Source organism: Maylandia zebra, linkage group LG6 (genome assembly GCF_041146795.1).
Source record: "Maylandia zebra isolate NMK-2024a linkage group LG6, Mzebra_GT3a, whole genome shotgun sequence".
NCBI classification, from domain to species: domain Eukaryota; kingdom Metazoa; phylum Chordata; class Actinopteri; order Cichliformes; family Cichlidae; genus Maylandia; species Maylandia zebra.
In genome coordinates this window covers 37,337,328-37,359,248 of record NC_135172.1, presented here as the reverse complement: position 1 = coordinate 37,359,248, position 21,921 = coordinate 37,337,328, and the positions used below count along the sequence as shown (strand labels likewise).

Genomic DNA, 21,921 nt, shown 5'->3' with positions numbered 1-21,921 from the left:
TTCAGGTGACCTTGAATTCTCCCTAAGTTACGTAGGTCTGGGGGTTTCCCATGATGCACCGAGTGCTTCCTTATCAATCACTATGTGTTTATATAGCTCTCTGCATTTAATCATTAGTTATTACTAATCTCTGGCTCTCTTCCACAGTCTGTCTTTTGTCTTGTCTTCCTCCCATCACCCCCAACCAGTTGAGGCAGATGGCTGCCCCTCCCTGAGCCTGAGGTATCTTCCTATTAAAAGGGATTTTTTTTTCCCTGCCCGCTGTCCCCAGGTACTTGCTCAAAGGGAGTCATTTGATTGTTGAGGTTTTCTTGGTATTACTGTAGAGCTGTTATCTTGCAATATAAAGTGCAACGGTATATGTGATTTGGCACTATATAAATAAAACTGCACTGAGTTACAATTTTAGAAGAATCAGGATGGAACATTTTTTATAGTTGTCTTTTGCCACATGCAGCAGGAAATTGTCCTCTTAAGATATACTACTGGAAAAACCATGTGTGGTTTAGGTAAGGGAGTTGCCTGGATAGAGAGTGCAAGAGGAAGGACACGGGATGCTCATTCGCTAGTGCGTTACCAGGGAGCTGCTAGGATAAAAACGGGCTAGTGTCCAATCGAACATCCCCGCATGCTGCTCAGTTGAGTGATGTCGAGAAAAGGTCAGGGCTGCAGTACATGTGTGAAAACGGCTAAAGTTTCTCAGGGATTAACAATTCCACACTGTCCCTTGAAGTACAGAGGTTGGCGCCAGTGGATGGAAAGAGATTATTCTGAAGCAGCTGTTTGTGGTACAACCACGAGAGAGGATAACCAAAAATTACCAGAGACACAAAGTGATTACACTTATTAGAGCAAAAATCAGGTTCACAACTCACACGTTCCCAACAGCATTTACTGTGTCTATGTGTGTTTCTGTGGGTCAAGACATCCTGGCCTTGTTGTAGTTGTGAAGCCTACAGTATGTAAGCATATGGCCAACATCTGTCAAAGATGTGTCTTTTGTGTGTAGCATGCATTTTTTTGCATTTATGAATCTGTGTGTGTTCACCCCTATCCCCAATTCAGCGCTAGCATGATCACTTCCAGACACATGCTGTGGTGGAGAGGTTTGGCCCCTGATCGAGGCCCCTCTCCCCCGTTTTCACTTGATTCCCCCTCTAGCCTATTTTCACTCTCTCCTTCCTTTTGTTTATTCTTTTCCCAGAATGCTGTAGCCCCAGTCTTTCTTCCTTTCTCTCACTTATTCCCTTCTCCTTAAATCATTCTCATATTCTTGCCCTCCGTCTCGTTTCCTCAATCATTCCAGTGGTGTTTCCCTTCCTCTTTTGGCAAGTCCGGGTCATTCCTGACAGCCCACAGAGAACGATTGGGGCTTTTCAGACATTCCCTCTTCGAGTTCCTTTCTCAAGCCTCTATCTGTAGAGATGATATGTAGATGGAAAATACTTCAATTTAAGTAGGATACTCTCAAATGTATATCCCACTGTAAGGAACAAATGTGCTGCCAGTTCATAGGTGCCACGTGTGCTACTTTTAGCCTCCACTGGTTTCAGTTATTATCACATCTTCTATAATGTAGGCTGAGGATCGGTTTCTTACAGATATTAGTGGGCCTTTCATGTGTATTGTGGTGAACGCACTGATAAGATCAGCAGAAAATGACACAACTTTAGAGACTGGTGATCACGATTACAGTTGTGGAGAGCTTGTTTGTTGTTGTTGTTGTTGTAGGAAAAAAGCAGAAACTATGTGTAGGATGTCAATTCTGGTTAAGCAAGACAGAGCTGCAGATAATGGTTCTTTCTTATTAATAAATAACACATTACATCTCAGATTCGAATCCCTTATGATATTATATTGCATAAAAGCCCATTTCTGTGCTATTTTGGACAAAAAAACCATTTAGATACAAATCTACCTGACTAGTATGATATCTGCATTTAGTTAACATTTTTATCTAATGTTCTCATTACAAGTGGACAAACTGAAACTACAAACTTCATCATATATATGTATACGTATAGTATAAAGCTAATCTCATCAACAACGTGTGAGAGTCAAAAACAATGGAAAATAGAATTAAAAAGAAGATGAAATTATTTGCAAAACATTTAAACAATACATTTATTTGAAAATGCGTCTGTGTTATAAACTGTTTAACCAATTTAGGGCTGCCTATCCTAACTCTCATAGGTTGAGAGGCAGGCCAAGTCTGGACAGGTTGCCAGTCTGTAGCAAGGTTTAGCACAGACAGACAACAATTCATGCTCATATTCACAAGTATGGTCAATTTTAGGATGACTAACAAGCAGAAAAACCGAGGTCCACACAGAAAGGCTCTAGCTGATTGATGCATTTAAACCCACTGATATGGTGAGGTGACAGTGCTCACCACTGCGGCACTCAGAGGTTGGGATATTGGTGACCGATGACAAAACAGCCAGTTTCTTTTTTTAAAATCCTTGGTTGTCCTATGGAGTACTAAGAACACAAGCGAAATAAAAAAAGGAAAGAAAAAATGTCCAGTCCAGGTGGAAACCCCCCAAACAAAACAGCTTGGTAGAGTGCCCCACATTTTTAAACACAGTTACTTAGATAACTTAGTGAACTAGATAACAAGGTGATGGCTTCAAATTGTTGTCAAATCCCTAGAAACACAAACATGTTCAATTAAAATCCTAAATTTTGAGAAGCTGAAGCTAAGAAATGTTGTTTAATGTAACTTTTTATCATCAGTTGTTGATGTTCTTGTTGACTCACAGATGAATTTATACTAAACAGTCGATACTGGAAAACAACCATAACGAACCACATCACGACTTTGATCTGGAAATTCACAAAAATGAATGTTTTCGGTGAAAAACTTCATAAGCTTATTTTGGTATTCTAGGAAGCCATGTGCACTGAATACTGACACAGTGGAAGGGTTGTAGACCGTTACACAATGATCACATCACTGTGACACCCACTTTAACAAAAGATAAAAGCTGAATCACATGATTGTGCAACATTTAGTGGCAACACACCCTGGTCTGAACCAAAAATTCAAGGCTATGTTTTTATTAACAGTCATTTCACGTTTTTCCATTTGATGGCTTATCGGGACCTCTTTAGAAGAGAAAAATTGGATTCATACATAAGACTTAATTACCTTCAGTAGGAACAGGGTGTGGTGTTGTGACTCTGTCATTCAGTAGGTTACATTACATGGAGGTTGGAAAGTATTTTTTAGTCTACAGGTCAAAACTTGTGTGTTTACCCGCATTATCCTGCTTTTAGCTCCTTGAACACAAATTGCCACCTTGCAGATACATGCCTGGACTGCTTATGCTGTGTGTGTGCATCTGTGGCTGTTTCTTAAAGGTGAGAAGCAAAAAAAGCACAAATACTTTGTTAATGTACTCAGGTACATTACTGTACTTGAGTATTTATTGTTCTGAAAACTTTTATTTTTACTACCTACATTTGCAAATGAATGCAAAGTATTTCCATGTACTAATATTTTATTATTACATTAATATAGCTTTAATTTACATTGCATAAAAATAGATCATATTAGAACTGTCGTTTAAAAAGTTACTTTTTACTTTATTACATTTCAAAGTCTGTACTTTTTCACTTTACAGAGTAAAGAACAGAAGTATCTAAACATCTGTCTAAGTAAAGAATATCTGTGCTTTTGCCGCCTCTGCTGTTGGTGGTTATTGCTTGCGGAGGTCCAAATCCTTTATTAGCTGTGACTAGCGTGGAACGTATGACTTACATCATCTGTTATGAAGCCTGGACGTCGGGTTCAAGCTATGACTAAGCACACTGTACAATTTACAAATGCTCACTTACAGGGTCATAATATTGAAACTTCGAATGTAATAAAAGTCTCTTTAAACAACCTCAAGTTTCCGAAACATGCCCTGTTTACGTTTGAGCGTTTAGGCAGACGGCAGAAAAGGACATTCTGTTTTAATGGATGACACACAGAGTGACCAGTAGCACTTAACAAGGTGAACAAAAATGTCTATCTGTGGGAGAAAGTGTGAGGGATAACATATGCAGTCGCACACACAAAGACTAGACTGTTTGTACGACAGGAACCTGTTCCTGGCTCAAACACTGGAACTTAAACGGCCACCCTTGGAAAGGAAAGAGATTCTACTCTTAGAGTAAAAGATGACAAAAATATAAAAGAGTGCTGATCATGTCTTGTGATTTTACATCACTACAGGAGACCACACCCATAACTGAACAAATGAAACATACACACGAACACACACAGAGATTCTGTCCATAAAAGCTGATTTAGAATTCATAACACAGATTTTCAGACTGCACACATTCATAAACACACACATCCATCTGAGGAGGAAGCTGTTGGGCTAACAGTCTCAATGTGTGCGTGCCACTGTGTTTACTTTTAAATATGAGGTGAATAGTGGCTGCCATTTAGAAGACCAGAGTAATCCTGCCAGGACGGGGGCTGTGAGAAAGCCTAGCTTGAGCATAGCTTAACTCAAGAGAGGCAAGGATGGAGTGAACAAGCTGATTAGGTTGTAATGTTTCAAACAAAAGTCAAAGAAAGGGTGTGAAGCTGTGAACATGAGCAAGAACGTCTTCCATGGAACCTCTGGGTTAGTATCAAATTTAACAATTTAACCAAAAAACATATACAAATCAATAAATAACACAGAGTAGCTTCTCTGAGTTGCCTATATCAACATCCCTGCAAATATGTATCCTCTGGAATTCTAGGATAAATCCCTGCAGCGCACTAAGAAATCAATATCCACTCTCAATGAAAGGAAGGAATGCGGATAGTGTTTGTTTCCCCACAAAAGAGCCACACAGGAGGTGTGACTCAGAGGCTGCCCCGGTGATAAATTTCTGTTTTACTTGGCTTGATGCCTTAAACACACTACTATCACACAGACAAAGGAGGAAACATGATGTAAACACATATGAATCTGACTGAGTACCCCTGGCTTAACACCTGCAGACATGTTCTCACAGCTGGCAGTTGATGTGCTAAATTAAGCAAACTTCACAAGAAGTGAGACTTCTGACTCAGCTCACCATTCCACTGTCTTACAGCTGTTATCTCTCACTTTCTTGAAAAAACACAAGACCAAAAGAGCCTACAAAAAGCAGATCTTTTCCGACATTTTTCACAGTCTCTGGCTTTGTTTCTACTTCTCTTTCTGTCTGCCTCCTGCTCTGGCTCAAAAGACATCTGGCTTTGAGAGGAAGAGAAGCAGCCGCCTCAAATTTTTGTTAGTCTGTCTTACTTTATCTCTATGCAAACGTACCACCACCAAACCATTTCTTTTTGAAAATAACAGACAGAATGACTTGTTCATTTTAACTTGTACCCTGTTCCTTTCCCAGGAGTCTTTCCTTATTCTGTCTTCATTCATATCCTGTCCCTTTGTTTTTCCTCAGCTGAAGGTAATAGATTCCTTTCCTCACCGTGTACCTTGCTCATGGTAACGGTCCCATTTTCCGTTTATCTCTCCCCGTCTCACTTGTAGCGAGCAGAACAACACTTTAATGAAGTGAATGATATTTACACTCTCGGTTTCTTTCTCTACCTTGTTCCATCCCTTTGTAAAGTATACAGAAGACAAATCAAAACCAAGACTTGGTTATTGTTTTTTATTAGTATTATCAAAAATGGTTTTAAACATCAGGTAATGTTTGAATATTTAGTTAAGATGCTTCTATGAGCATTGATCGACAAATGAGTTAATAACAGAATTAAGACTCTCCTTCCACTCCTTTCACTTCCACTCTATTTAAAAAAAACACTGACTAGAAGAGCAGTTCCTCTGTGAATGCCACCTGTAAAGCACTGTGTGTGAACGTGTGGATGTATTACTCACTGTATTGGAGTTCCAGACCCGCTTGAAGGAGAGCCTCTTCCTGAGGCTCATCCTGCTCCCCTCTCAAAGAGGAGGAAACCCAGTGACTGTTTAATCTACATAACTGAACCACAAAAACACAATCACTCATGTGCACTGACGGAGTTTCTTCAGGACCTATCTAGGACTTGAAATCTTTGCAGACAGCTAACTTGGATGGAGCCATAACTCAGCAAGTCTATCGCACACTCACACCTTAGAATTAGCTTCAACTGCCTGTTAAAGTCGTATTAAGACACTGTTAACGTCCTTTTCCTCTCTTACAGCACTCTATAGCTCTCCCTCTTTTTCCCACACGCTGAGCTGACAGACTGACTAGGAAGTTCCATTCTCTCGCAAACACACGCACACACTGACACACACTCACACGGCTCAGTTTCCATAGTGACACGCCCCCATCAGGCAGCAGTTACTGAGAAGGGGAGGGAACAAAGGTCAGTCTGCCAATCATGTTGCAGCAAGGCCATTACCTCTCCACGCTTCTCCTGTTCCTCCCTGTTCAAATCAAAAACAGGCGCAGGTATGAGAAAATTCAACTTCTCGTCTGGTCACAAGTATCATGAGAAGGACAGAAGACTTTCATCTCGAGCAGCTGCTTCAAAAAGAGATGATTGGAAGTTCTGCAGGTCTGCTAAAAGGTCAAGTGAAAGCAAAGCACTTCACAAGACAGAGTGGCCTACTTCTGCGCACAAACACACACGCACACATAAACAAAGACTGCAATTGAACTTGTGCACATGGCCTTAGGCCTACCTCACTCCCCCTAATTTCCTGTTTTGTCAGAAAGAAAGAGCGTCTCTTAAACCTTTCCTACACATCAACATGATCTTTTTTTGGTATCACTGTCTTGATTGACTAACTGACTGATGACTCATTTCTATACTCAAACAACACATCCACTGAATGACTGTGTCATTTTAATTTGCTTGGAGTCCAGCAGACAGTAGCTGGCTCTGTGTTACACTGTGCTAGCAGTGTTTGTGCGGTGTGTTTATGTCACACGCATTGTGCAACCCATTTTCTTTTCTTCATTAAACAAAAGAGCTGAATATGAGAATACAAATGTTACCTGTGTAGTGTGCAGTGGATTCACAGCAAAGGAAAAAGTTAATGAGACAAGCACCTTTACCTAATGATTGATTTGTAGTGCTACATTAAATCTGCAGCATAGACTAGGGATTAAGTCTGTACCCTACACTGTAGCCTGACATCCAAGCACAAGTAATGGCAATGCAGACTGCAACAACTATGTTGTTTGGTAGTAATAAGCCATGTAAACACAGTATATTGACTTGCACAAGGATAATACCTCTGTCATACAATTGAATTGTGTCTAGCTTGCTCATTAGGTTAATAAAATCTTCATAGCTCTGACTACGTACATACACTCGGTTATAGTTTGGAAGTCTTCTATCCTCTCTGCGTTTCAGTAAAAGTAATTGTTCAAGATTTACTAGCTCCAAGTCCAACAGTTCTGATTAATGCAGGCACAAAAGCGCAAAAGTATAAATGCAAACAACAACATCGTCCATTACATATCAACGCACTACTATAAATTACACTTAAACCAAACATTTCCAATATCACCAGCTATGGACTAAGAGTCACAAAGGCAATGACAAGATCAAGATTCTTTTAATCTTGATTATTTAAAGTAAACATAGACAAACAGTCAAAAATGAATGCAAATAATAGTTTGCACTTACAAAACAAACTAAAATAAAATGAACACACAGAAAATATAGTTGGACTTTTGGTAAATTTCCTCAATACTGTCGAAAAACACCTTTATGTAGTATTATGATTTTTCTCATATTTTACCCTTAAACAAATAATCACCATATTACAGTAAAATAAACTAAAAGTACCACTAAAAGTAACATAAACCAAAATGAAACAAGCAATAAAAACTGCCAAACTTTAACAACTGTGGTCTGAACACAATTCTCCCAATACTGCACAGAGTTCACATGTTAAAACTGTTTATTTTTTAATGACAGTTCATTAACATCTGGTTTATGAGTTCTACATTTCTTCTTTACAACTATGGACTGGGTTTTAATGTTACAGAGAATCCAAATATCCTTCAAACAGTTTTTTGTTTTTTTTTTAAAGCCTTGTCATTATTTAATATTTGTTTTGGGTTTTTGTACTTTTATCTCAGGCTCTAAAATGTGACACCTCTCAAAAAAGCACCAAAAAGCTTGGCTTCACCCTTAAAAATAGTAAGACGACCAGTAAACAGTAGAAGCTATGTTGGGCCCTATGCCCATTACATTTCCTTCAACTTTCTATGGAAAAAAAAATTTTTTCAATGACTACTGGCCCATAACAGGACATTTTTCTCCTTTCTTTTCTACGCCACAAGCACCATTTGAGGCCATAGAGCGCAAAATGTTGTGCCATATTGTTAATGTTAACCTTACATGTCCCTGTATCATAGCAACATCAGAGATGGCTCCAGCACTCAGCGCCCCCACGACCACTCTACACACATTGACAGAGAAAGGCTGAAGGTGCTGCCAAGCACTAATTACCAGAGTTTTTAGTGCTAAAGGAGACTGCCCAGATGAAGTCTAATTTTTAAAAACGTTCAAGTTTCTCTGGTTCAGCTGATTTTATTAAATGCACCACAAACGCTAGTAAAGCCAGACTGATTAAATCCTAGCTGTGCCATTTGGGAAACACCTATCTGGTCAGCCACACATCTTTGACAACAGGGAAGAACCATGAGTAATGATAAGAAACCTGTGCTCAAACAAATCTCTTAACACAAGGGAAGAGATAGGTGGCAGGGCGCCACACAGGAAGAGAGGGATATGACAAAGTTTAGGTTGGCTAAATCCGCATCCTGGTGATAAAAGGAGAAAGAAAAAAAAGAGCAGAGGCTGAGAGAACAAAAGAACAAGGAAGACGTTAGACAAAGAAATGTCGCATCTCTCACTCCTCTCTTCATCCTAATTCCTATGGTCGAGCAAGCAGCATTTTTCCTTTGTGTGTTCTCCTCCCTAGATAGACCCATGCTTATCCAACACAGAAGCATGTGAAAAGTCCTTATTAAGCACACATTTTTGCACTTCTAGAGTAAAACAAAGCTTCTTACACTGTCTTCGTTTAGAAACATTTACATTATTGAAATATATAACTAATAGGGTATTATTTAAATGTGTAAACAAGTACATTTGAAGACACGCTGCAATCCATTACTTCCAAGTCTATGTTCCATCACCAGGTTTAACTGTCTCACTGACCTCTTTCAGTCTTTATAGATGCAGTATAGTGAAATACTGCTGTAAAATACTTCAAGCCTACAAAGCTTACATCCAGAAATCCAGAAAGTAACTGGCATGTAAATTCAATGTTGCTGAATGTTTGGGGAAAAAGGCTCATTGGGGTGATAACGAACAGCAAACAGGAATTCAGTTGCAATCAGAATCAATCAGCTCAGTTACAAACCATCTTTATTAAAGAGAACACATTTTATTTCCTGCTAAGAAGGGTTTAGTTTGGCATCTATCCATTTGTTGCCCTTTATTGCAGACAATAACCCAACATTGCCCCCTGCTGTTGCCACTTAGGTAAGACAGAATTCATACTCCGTGTCAATCTCAGATCAATCAAAGTATGGAAGCGAATCAGCTAATAATGAATAGTGACTGCCAGGATTATAAGATACAGTGGAAATAAATGAGGTTAAAATCTATTTAAAGGTAGAAATGTAAAAAAATATCTGCTTTATGAGACAGCTGTGCAGTATTTGTACTTGACGCACCATTAACTGTGCATCTGTTCCTTTTGCAAACTGCCTAATGTTTCCTTTGAAAGCTCACTCTTGAAACTGGTGACTTTCAGATCTTTTTTTAAGATGACACATTTTTTCACTTTGGTATTTGAATTACAACGACTCATGTTGCTGTCATTAAAACTGCAAATATAGGTAGTAGTAAACTGTGATTCCACTGACTGAAACACTTGTTTAACAGAGATAAAAAGTACAGGTTCAAACACTGTTTTCCTATCATTTTATCTGCATTTTTTGACAATTTAAGTTAACAAAACACAATCTATCGACTGACTTATCACATGACACAGTTTGACTGTGCTGATGTGGTAAACTGTATCTGGCACTTGTTGAAGATAAAAAAGAAACACTTGTGTTTATTTGAAAGTGGAGCTGCGTCTAACGTGACTGCTGGCCTCCTGCGGTGTTTCATGTACAGGAGCAGTGTTGATCTTGTCTCATTGTCTCGTCATCTGATTTTCCTTCCCTAACACACTCTGCTCTCAGGGGATATCACGAGGAACAACACACACAAACAGTCACTTTGAGAGTACACACAGACACACACAGAAAAATGTGTGTGCAGGTTCTTATCTCTGGGTGTTCTTTTTCACTTTTTTAAGATATGAATGAGTTTTTTTATGCCTGAATGTGTGTGTCTGTGCTGTGTGTGCCGGGTCAGAGGCCTGGCAGGCTGCTCTTTTCTCACAACTGTGTTTAGTGAAATTATGCTCTGTGCTGCCTTCCACCACAGTGTCAAAACTCCCTGACAAAAAACTTAATATGTGTACACACACTCATACACAACCACCGACCTGTTAGGGCAGCGGTCCCCAACCTTTTTTGCGCCACAGACCGGTTTATGCCCGACAATATTTTCACGGACCGGCCTTTAAGGTGTCGCGGATAAATACAACAAAATAAAACTAGTACCGGTACCGAAAAAAAGAAGATTTATTCATAACACACATGAAAAGACCCAGGAAAACCAAGTTAACGATAAAAACGATAACAAAATAACGCTGAAAACCGATAGAAACCCTGAAAACTATACAATTCACACCTGAGCCTCAACTCTCGCGGCCCGGTACCAAACGACTCACGGACCGGTACCGGTCCGAGGCCCGGGGGTTGGGGACCGCTGTGTTAGGGTACATAAATACAGAATCACTGACAACATAACTGACCCACTACCTTTATACTTTGAATAAGAGGTGGTTTTTGCATTGTCTTTTTGCAACACAGTGGACATTTCTTAGAAAACGGCTTTAAAAAAACCAATTTGATGAATGGATTCAGAGGACTCGAGAAAAGAATCAACAGGTTTTCTTTTACTTCAACAGAGCCAAAAGGAGCCTGCTGATTGGGTTGTGCATGATCACATGATCTGTCATTCCAGAGAGAGCCTTCACAACTAAACTCTGAGTGCATTAAATTCATTTTAACTTAAATAAATATGTTTTGGATGCCGATAGTGCCTAGAGGCCAACAGCAAAATAGAGAAGTGTCAGTAAACAGGAAGTTTGGCAAGGCCTTTCATAGCAATTACCAAAGAAAGATATGATTTTATGACTCAAACTCACACAAACATCCATTTTTATTTTCAACTGAACTTTAAGCATCTGTTCCAGCAATACTGTTCTGAAAAAGTCAAGATTGTGTAACAAAGCTATGATGCTACAAATGACAGAAGCCAGAGAGCCGTTACTGGGATTAAATATTTAGGATGCATCTCGCACACACTTGCATAGATTCCTTAACAAACGCACGCAGCTCGTTTACTCACAGGATCAACTGCCGTTTCAGAATCCGCGCTTGAAGTTTGCTGCTCCATGAAGGAAGAGACAAGTAATCCTCAGCACTGCATGTGAGAGCTCCCCTCCGTGCACATCGTCATCAGCTGTTGAATGTGCGTGTCTGCGCAGAACAAGTGGCAAAGCCCGATGGCTTTGAAATGTCCAAAACGCTACAGAATGTCGCCGTCGCTAGATATGGTTCTCTCTCTTATCCCCCCTCCTCCTCTTCTTCCCTCTCTATAGTCTCCTTTGCCCTGCCTCAATGCTCTCCCCCTCCTCTGTCTCTGCTTTTGCACCCACCCTTGTATAATTTCTATTCCACCCACACTGCTGTGGGCAGAGAGGCACGCACAAACACACACTTGAGACAAGTGCGTAGGCAAGGCTGCGGAGGGAGACCCCTTGCCATTAAGGAACACACCCACACATAAAATCAGGGTTGGGATGAATGTGTTACAACACATTGTGCTCTTCTGTCAACTGTTTAGTATGCCCCACGCTTGTCTGGGGCGTGGAGAGTAAACTGACATTCACGATGGCGGAGGGGAGGGCAACAAAAAGCAAAATAGGGAGGAACACACTCAGTGTTTTGCAGCAATATTTCCATTCAGCTGACAGCTATGACTGGTGTCTGTTGCCATGATTAGGTTGTTTATGACAGTTGAAAAGTAGCTGCATTCCTCAACGTGCCTTGACATACAGTGAATGTACTTGCCCTATTACCCCACACTCATCTCTGCTGGTTTTCCTCCACTTGGCCCAGGGGTGAAGACTGAGAATAAAGCAACACCTCGCTCACACTGATCACTGATAAAAAAGTCAAATGCATTCAGATTCAGTCTACTGCAGAACAGGATGTTTTCTCATTTAAAATCTATACATAAAGTGTTCTGTCAAAAACACATTCTGGTGCAATTTGAATAGAAAGATAGAGTTAGATTTTTGGACAACTACATGAAGTTCATTTTACAGTTCAGAGCTTTTATGTTTGGAAACTCCACCTGTACTCGACCAGCATTACACATAAAGTACACCAACTTCATGTGTTAGTACAGGAGACGAGGCATGTGGCCCTTTTACTGATACAAATTTGGGATGGGTAACTGATTCTTTAGACTTACTTAAACGTGTGTAGTGTCAGTAGCAACCTTGTAACTAACTGATCATCAGAAACTGTGACCACCTGTATAAAAGCAGAGATTTTGATAGTCTAGGGCATTCAAATGTGTGTTAACACAATACCACAGTCACCTAACACCTGTAACACCTAAAGCTTGGCCAACAAACAGCAAAATAACCTCCAACACATCAGCAAATCTATAACAGAATGGATGAAAATTAAGAACCAAGGTGCTGCAGTTGCCCATTTAAAGTCCAGACCTCAACCTCACTGAAATGCTTGGATGGCCCTTTAAAAAAAGCTGTGCATAAACAAATGCCTGCAACCTGAAATAAATGAAGCACTTATAAAGGAGAGTGGGCCAAAATTCTCCCACACTGATGTGAAAGTCTGATACAAACATACAGAATACAATTACTTCAAGTTATTGCCACTAAAGGTGGCTTTACATGCCACTGGGTGCATTTTACAGAGGATAGTATTGAGTCCTTTGACCGCTATTTTTTCATAACAAGCATTTTTTGTGGCTCTATACAGATTTTTCCCAAAACGGCTCTTTTGATAAACATTAGTAGTAAACATTAGTATATGCTGCTGTCAACCCCTGAAGCCTCTGAAAACAGCTGTATAATATACTCTGTAGGGATAAAGGAAGCTTTCCAAAATGTGATACATTAACCCTAATCATGTCACCAAGGGTGAGTCTTGTTTCAACAGATAACCTGCATTACAAGCAGGGCGTGGAGTTTGAAAGTAGTGGGAAAGAAAAACCCGGAGAAGGTCTAATGAAAAATGGTAGTTGCGTTTTTTTACATTCCAGTATAAAATTGTTAAACAAATAGAGGTCACTTCTTATTCCTAGCTTTGATTAATTTTGATGTTTTTATGAAGCATTTTATAATTTTGTGTTCATCAGCCAGATGTTATAGACACAAAAACAACATCTAAAAGGATGATAAATTAAAGTAACTAACATGTTTGGTCATAAAAGGCATTTCAAGTCTAGACCAATAATAAATGTTAATACATTTTGAGCACTGAGTCTTTGCTACGACAAGTAAATCACGCTCTATGTAAGCTAAGATTTTAATTCATCTATGTCATAGTTAAGCACAAGGATTAAACCAAAAGCAAGACTTGATGATGTCTTATCCTTATAAAGATAAAGTTAATATGTGGCTTTATTCTAACTATGCTTAATAATAAATTTAATAGCAATAGCACTTTCTTCTGCTTCATTGGTGATCATTTGCTGAAACAAATATAGATAATGCTAATGTCTTAAATGTAATAGAACACTAAAAAAGACAAAAACCACATACATTAAACTGAAATAGCCATCTGTCAAGAAATGTCCATCTATTAAATGCCCAGTGTTCAGAATTGCATATAGGATATAAATAAAGTTTTAAAAGAAACACTGTAGTTTCCTCTGTAAAACTGCATTCTAACTTCAGTTAGAGTTATATTGAGATTTCAGGAGACTTGCATGCATTCTACTTAAATGACCAAGTCTACAAATTAAATAAACAATTGTAAGTAATGCAGAAAAATGCTGACAAAACAAATAGAAGACATTTCAATATTTTGCTATGTACACTTGATGATATATACTTGTCATTTGAAATACCCAAATTTTACAATACCTTTATAATATGCATTAAAAACTGGCCTGAGCTAACAGATAATAAAGCTCTTCATTTTATTTTATTAGGAAGCATCAAAATTATTTAATATTACAGCACCAGTTACTTCTTAGATTTAATAACACTCCCTGTTTTTGTGCCACTGGGATTTTGCTGGACCTGTCTTCAAGCTCAACACTGCACAGTGGAGAAAAATCTCACCTTCTTCCAACTATAGTTTTCTTTCAGCTCACTGTGCAAACAGCCACAAACGGCCCATTGTAAGAATTGCTTGGTGTTTGTGCATTTATTCTGAAACATTTCTTGTGACCGTTGTTAACTAAGTTCAATCGAGTACACTGCAGATTTCAAACCTCCAGGACCAGTTAAAAATGATGTGTTTGCTTTGAAATGGTTGACTCAGTTAGAGTTAGGTAGCTCTTTTTTTCTTGGTTGGTGATGGTCTCTAAAATAGCTCTCTGTGGTTTTAAACATTAGTATTCTGAAACAAAGGTCTGTGTGTACTATTCAACACGTTCTTTAGCGTCTGTATGTGTGTGAGCGTATCTGTATATGTCTAAGAAGACAAAGAAGTTAAATGCCTAACTAAAGTCCCACTAGGAGCCTGACACACTGAAGTCTGCAACTTGTGTGTGGGTGCTGCGCGACTGCGTAATAGTTAGGCTCTAGAATCAGATCTGTCACAAGACAAGAAGGGAACTAAGAGGCAGACTGCAGGTTTCCACCAATAGCAGTTCTCCCAATGTTAAAGAAGGTGATCCAGAGCTGCACCAAAACTGTTCGTCTTTCATCCACCTCTCTGCCAAGCTTAATCACATTCTTTACTGGCAGACAAACAAATGGACAAATGACACTAGTAAAATCATATTTCTCCCCCTGACAGATGAATACGAAACGAGCCTCAAACTCTGTCTTTTATTTCTGCTAAACGAGCCACAAACGCGCCTGCTCACACAGTCTGAAAGCAGCTCGAGCAGCACATCTAACAAGATCTCTGATAGTTGTGTGTGTGTGTGTGTGTGTGTGTGTGTGTGTGTGTGTGTGTGTGTGTGTGTGTGTGTGTGTAAATATGCTTGTGTGTCACCGATTTAAAGCTGGCATTTGTTTGTGTATTTTCATGCACAGCTCTTCCTGCATGTGTGTATATACACTGTGCATTTGTGTGTGCATTTGTATGTGTGTGTGCTTTTGTGTTGAGGCCGCACTAACGAGGGGAATGTCAGCTTGTTGCTCATCAGAGCTCGTTAGAAGTGCAGGCTAACACTTAGAACCCCATTACCCCCCACCATCGTCACCACACAAACACACACATACACACACACACACTCCAATCTCTCTCTCTCCTTCCCCCTCGACACAACACAAAGCCCTCTCTGTTTGTGGACATTACTGCATGTGCAGCGAGTGAAAAAGGCCTAACGACCGGAAGAAAAAGGTGGAATAGAGAGAGTGGGAGGATGAAGGGGTGAAGAAGAAAAAGAAGAAAAAGAAGAAGAGAGGAGCCCTGCCATTGGAAGCTCTGGCAATGGGACATCTACCCCTGTGAAGCTCATACAACAGTTGCCAACTCAAGTAGCAGAAATTCTACACTGCTTCCAATATCATCCTTGATTGTGTATGGTTTTTACATCGTAATCTGCTCTCAAGAGCCTGTAGGTGACGTTTGGACTTTCCATTTCGAATGCAAATTAAATATAGTTTGAAATGAACCTGAATAATAAAAGTGTGAAGTTAATTTGAAGGCTCCAAGTGTCTACTAATAGACTTTCGCTTTGAGGAATTCGATTCATTCAAAAGATTTTTCTCATTAAAAAAAAAAGAAAAAAAGAAAAGAAAAAAACCACACACACACAGCAGCTTTAATTTAGCTAAATAATGGTCTCACTGTTTAAAATACAAGTCCTCCACCTTAACTGCAGGCCCGGGACCTCTGCGGTATTTAACTCCCAGTCGTTTTCCCTCTTTCTCCCATGCTTCCTGTTGCCATCTACTGTGCTGTCCAATAAAGGGAAAAATGCCAAAAATGTCTGTTTAAAAAAAAACTATCACCACTGATGCAACAGTGTGGGATTTGCTTATCTGCTCCCACGGTACCCCAGTCACAACTAAACGGCGGAAACATTAAGCTGTCCTCTGATCTCTATCTTAGAGCCAAAGCTACTGTTAAGAATTTTGGTGAAGGCAGCAGGACTCTACCGTGGTCTTGGCAACCTTCACGCAGACACACGTAGAGACAAGTCATGATGACAGCAACACTCTTTTACACTGTTATCACCAGGACAGTTTTATGATTCGCTTCCAGAAATGGAATTTCATAATAAAATCCCACCTTAAGTTATACAAACACAACCTAATACAAGTAATAATAAGTCTTTGTATCTTTCCCATCTAAGTCCAAAAATAGCAATTGCTGATTTTCTCTGTATTAAATCCTGTAAATAGGGATATTGTTGGGCAAAACTCATGGCTTTCAAATGACTGGATACTAGGTCATTTCTTGAAGCTAAAAGAAGCGCAAAAGGCTAATTCTTGCAACAGTGTAGCAGTGCTGCTATTTTCGCAGTTTATATTTAAGAAAACAAACAAAAGAAAATCATTAACTTGTCCCTATGACAGAACAGAAGCTTGATTTCTTTTTCTTGGAGAAATGTAAAGAGATCTTCTTCTGTTGCTTACTGGCCATCAGAGCTTTCAGAATCAACAATTTAAAAAAAAGCATATACAATCAGAATTTGATGGGGTCTAAGTGTCCTTACTTACACTCCTTGTGAACTTGGTGAAGCTCTGGAAACTTTTAGGTGGTAAAAAGCTAGAGATTGCTGGTGTGTGTGTTATTTTGACTATAGATCCCTCTAACTTTTTTATGTAATGTAATGGAACCAGGCTCTTATTTTCTCTTAGGGAGGGGAACAAATTAATGTTTCTGCTTTATGTTTATTTGAAATATACCGATGCATCTTTGTGGTGTTACATTTTTAAAATTAATAAAAACAAGTGAGTACAAAAGATGGCTGTGTTCTTTACTGTCTATGTTGCCATGGTGATATGAGAAGATGTATCAGCTTGATGCATCATGTGAGCATGTATGGAGTGCATGAGCTACTCTTACTAGAGACAGAGGCAACACCTGAGCCTCAAACATGACAGTAACACAGTAGCCAGTCTGACCTTAAATATTGCAGTAATGTGCATTACTTGTTGGTACACTTGTGTTGGAAAAGGTCCACGCATATAGATTGTGTGTTGTATATATGCTACCTCAAGATCATCCAGGGAGCGGGCCAAGCTGAGACGTTTGGAGCGTCCAAAGGAGCGCCTAGCTGAGGAGCGCTGCTGGAGAGGTGGGAATCCCATGGTCAAACCTCGGAAACGACCGCCCTGGATAGAAAAGAAACACACCATCAGTTTACATTCATATTGTAGACATTTTATTAACTAAAAAAATCTTTGTAAGCATGTCCATCTGTTCTTGCCCCATCTCAACAACTGTTTATTAGATCTACTTAAAACTTGGCTGGTCTATTGCTGGCACTCAAGAGTAATTGCAGTGCAAAATACGAGTTTATTTGGACGACTGATTCTCATATTTTTGACAAAAGCTGCTCTTTGTTTTACTCTTTCGCCATCAGTAACCGCTGCCTGCTCCACTCTGTGCGTAGGACGAGCTTACGGTGGAGATGTTAAGGGTTAGCGCTAATCCTAACAACAACCAAGGCCTAACTTTATTTAAATATTCTATTCTGCTTCCTGGTTTATTTAACGTTTAGATTTGCTTCGTGCATTCTTACTGTACTTGCTTTAGCTCTCAGTTCCTAGCAGCTTTAGAGTTTCAGTGTTCCATCACCCTGTGTCCTTTGTATTTAAGTTCATGTGTCTGTATTCCCCATTTAGGTTTTGCACTTCCTGCTTTATTTCCTGCGTTAGTTGTTCCTTGTGCTTTGCTTTTAGATTGCATCTTTGTCTCATCTCTTGTGATTCAGTTAAACCATTTCTCGTTCTCCCAGCTGTCTGCACTTCCCCTAATCGCCCTTATGTGTATATGTAGTTGCTGTATTCCCTTTGTCAGAGTGTTTCTTTATAGTTTATAGTGTTCCTCTTTTGGACTTTTGTTTGCCTTTTGGATTACTGCTAACATGCTTATAATAAACAGCTCACTTTAAGTTTATCATTGCCTACCTCCACATATTTGCACTTGGGTCCTCTACACGACAATCAGTCTGCATTTCCTTTAGAGTATGAGAGCACCAGTGGCTAAAGCAGCACGCACACATAGACTGGCTTTCTTCACAGCCTCATTGTGAACTGGCACAATCACAAGCACACGTACACATTCAAGGAAACTATCTTCATATTTGTCATCTGTAAACTATTCAGCAAAAGTCCTGAATCACCTCTTTTTTCTTTATATTTTGTTTCAGAGGAGCCAGACTTTCTGGTATTTGGTCTAGTCAAGGGCTTATATGCATATGAAAATAAAGTGTCTGTGTCTGCCACCACATTCTGCAACCACTTCACATTCACTGTCGAGTTTCTGGAGCTCTATTGATGTAAATGAACGCCATTCTTCAGAAAAAGATGCTCCCTCAACTCTTTTTATGTTTTGTTTTTTGTTACATCTTCCAGTGGGTTGAAATTTGGTGACTACAAAGATTAAATCATGATTTACTATTTTTTAACTTAAACTATTAAGTAACCCCTCACACTTTTGGGGGGGATGAGGGCAATCTCATCCTGCAAGAGACCATCCCATTAAGATTAACAAGCAGTTTCATTGTAGGGTAAAGGTGATCAAGCGGAACAACCTTGTATCAGTGTGCAGTGACCCTTTCCTTTGAAAAGAACATGTGGACACTAACTAGGCCAACAAAATACCTCTTATAGAATAACAGAGCTCATATAGTGACTAACCATTCAGGTTTTTACCCTAACACGACACACAAATAATGGTGAAATATTAGCACTAGTGTCCTATTCTTATTCATGAGAAATTTCACCACAGTTGATAGATGGCAAATATACTTTGTAGGTGACTGGAGGACAGTTTAATAAAAAAAAAAAAAAAAAAGATCATCATTATTATTATCACAGATTACTACTGTATGTAATCATTATCATCTGTTAGTTAACCAACTATGATATGTATTCTGTCAAAGATAAAAGGGAAAGAATGTCAGTTTATCTACAGTTTACATCAAATCTTCCGAATGATATAATAATATTAGATTTCCTTTGTTTTTTGGCTGAACTTTAATTGGGTTAATCAGAAAATTTCACTGAAATTCCTTCCATGATGTGACCTGAGGCATAAGTGGGCAGGCTGCATACCACATGGGCACTAACGGCCTAAGCACCAAATCTCCAGGTCAGATTGCAGCTAGTTGGCCTACTCATTGCATCTCAGTCTTCTACATTTTCTTTCTATATTTCCTGACTCTTACTATCTTTAACAATATAAACTTTAAAATAAAATGTAAAAAAATATGCAGCACTCTAGATTTCATTCATCCAGTAAAAATATATCTGTGATTTCAGCTCTGTTGTTCCAGCCGTCATAACGGACTAAACCTTCCTAAGGAGCTCAGCACTACTAATGATAACTATAAAAGGGCACAAAACATTTGTATTACCAACATACACCATATTCTAAACTGCCATATTACATACAGTAATAAAAAGTAGGTTTTTTGGCTCCCTAAATCGGCACTCAGTCATTGAACGTTTAAGAAACCCAACCGTGTCTGCACATGCACGGGTTGCTGTTTTTGAACTAAATGTTAAATTCCACATGTTACACGGAGGCGTGTGCAATCCTGTGATTTTGCATGCAATACCAGAGAGCACGTGAGTCAAATGCACAGCCACAGAGGTAATACAGAGACACGCAGGTACACACAAACAGTACTAGCAGAACTCCTCTTGAGCAGCATGATGTGCTTTTGCAGTTTACTGTAGCATATTTCACTGACATCCCTACTAAGTGTAGTTCCATGTAGTATTTATTATACCAAGGATACTTAAAATTGTATAGTGTTCATAGGAACACTACATTGGAAACCCACCAATTAGTGGAATAAAGTTAAAACAGCCAAGCTGTTGCACTATGCCATAAACTGCCGCCTAAAAATAACCACATCAGGGTCGTGAACATTTATTATCCAAAGCCATTAGACAATAACGTAACCACTCTGAGTGCTGTTAAAGAGGAGAGGAAATTAGTGCTGTTTTGCCTTCACAAGTGTACAATTAACCTTTTAACAACTGTTGCTCTTTAATCCTTTGAGAACAACAATATTCTGCCTTCTTTCTCTTCTCTTACAAATTGCATCCGTCTACTTTTCTAGTATTATAAGAGGACGCACACAATCAGTGGCCCTGTGTTGATTAATGAGTAATTAGCCAGTGCTGACAGGCTTCAAATGCAGGTAGAATCTGACTGGCTGCTTAGGAGCAGGTCTCCTCTGCATTTCATCATGCGATGACCAGTGGTGTTGCCTGGATACTGAGTCACTTCTGCATTTGTGTGTGTGCGCGCATGTGTGTCAGACAATGCAGATTTGAACACTTAATGGCATATGCAGACACAATCATTCTCACAGGACCTCTGTATAACCAGTGAGATTAATCCAAGTTTCACTTGTAACTGCAAGAGAGCTTAAAGCCAACAAAAAGGGGGATTTTTGGAGAAGCTGAGATTTAGGTTGAAAGGGAAATGATAAAGTGTCGATCTGACTCACTGGTGCTGTGGTTGTTTTGGGCGTGGTTGCGCCAGAGCCTTTCCAGAGAGAAGAGAATGTGAAACGACTAAATTTTAGTGGAAAATCCACAGCCTTTATCTGCGTAGCTGATCTTGACGCCCTCTCCCTCATACGCACACTCATAAACAAACAGATGCGCTTCATGTTTACAACAGCACTGCTATCAACATAAAAATAACAAAAGCAAAACCAGACACATGTCCTGTAAAAACAATAACAATGTGAACAAGTATAATTTGAGCTTAAAATAAAAACCTAAAACATCCCAAAATATAGATTGTTTTGTTTATGAATTATAGTAAACAGCAAACTGACTGATATTTTTCAGTCCTTTTCTACCTTAACAAACAGCTCGCTTTTCATTTAAGCTCTAATTCGTGTACACTCACTAGGTCACATTTATCAATATTCAACTGTTTGTTTTTAAATCTAACAATCCAACACAAACTTATTGTAGTAGTATTTTCTGTTACTGAGTCAATCATAATCATAGATGAACAGATTTTTATCAAAAAGTCGTGAAAGACTTTAAAAAGAACTGATTTTTCTTTTTTTTTTTCTCGATTTTAGCTGAAATAAGTCTGCAGAGGTTTAGTTAGTGAAACAGTGCCACCATGTGTCAAATATTAAGAGTCAATTAATGTTAACGCTTTACTATGTTACATGCAATAGTTAACAAGAAAAATGAAAACAACAACAGTCTTACACAACTGTATCTGTTTTGTTTTTTGGCTTACCATAATCACCACAGTATCCAAAACTCTGCTTCTCCAGTCCGAGGACATGGTTCATATCCACCTTCCTGCCTCTGTCCTAAACACTTACTCTGGTTGTCCCTTAGAGTCCCTGGGACACTGTTTTCTAAGATATCTGTTGGAGGAAGTCCCAGCCTCCTTTAGTATCAAAACAAC

General features: G+C 39.1%; 1 protein-coding gene across 6 annotated transcripts in view; it reads right to left on the bottom strand.

Annotated features, from left to right (window-relative positions):
• The window catches only part of rgs12b (regulator of G protein signaling 12b), a 44,092-nt gene that overhangs the window by 17,086 nt on the left and 5,085 nt on the right, over positions 1-21,921 (bottom strand). For all 6 annotated transcript variants that reach the window (XM_004538878.3, XM_004538881.3, XM_012919099.5 and 3 more), the window contains exon 5: positions 17,514-17,633. In XM_004538878.3, coding sequence (XP_004538935.3) covers positions 17,514-17,633 — 120 coding nt within the window. The remainder of the gene's footprint in view (positions 1-17,513; positions 17,634-21,921) is intronic.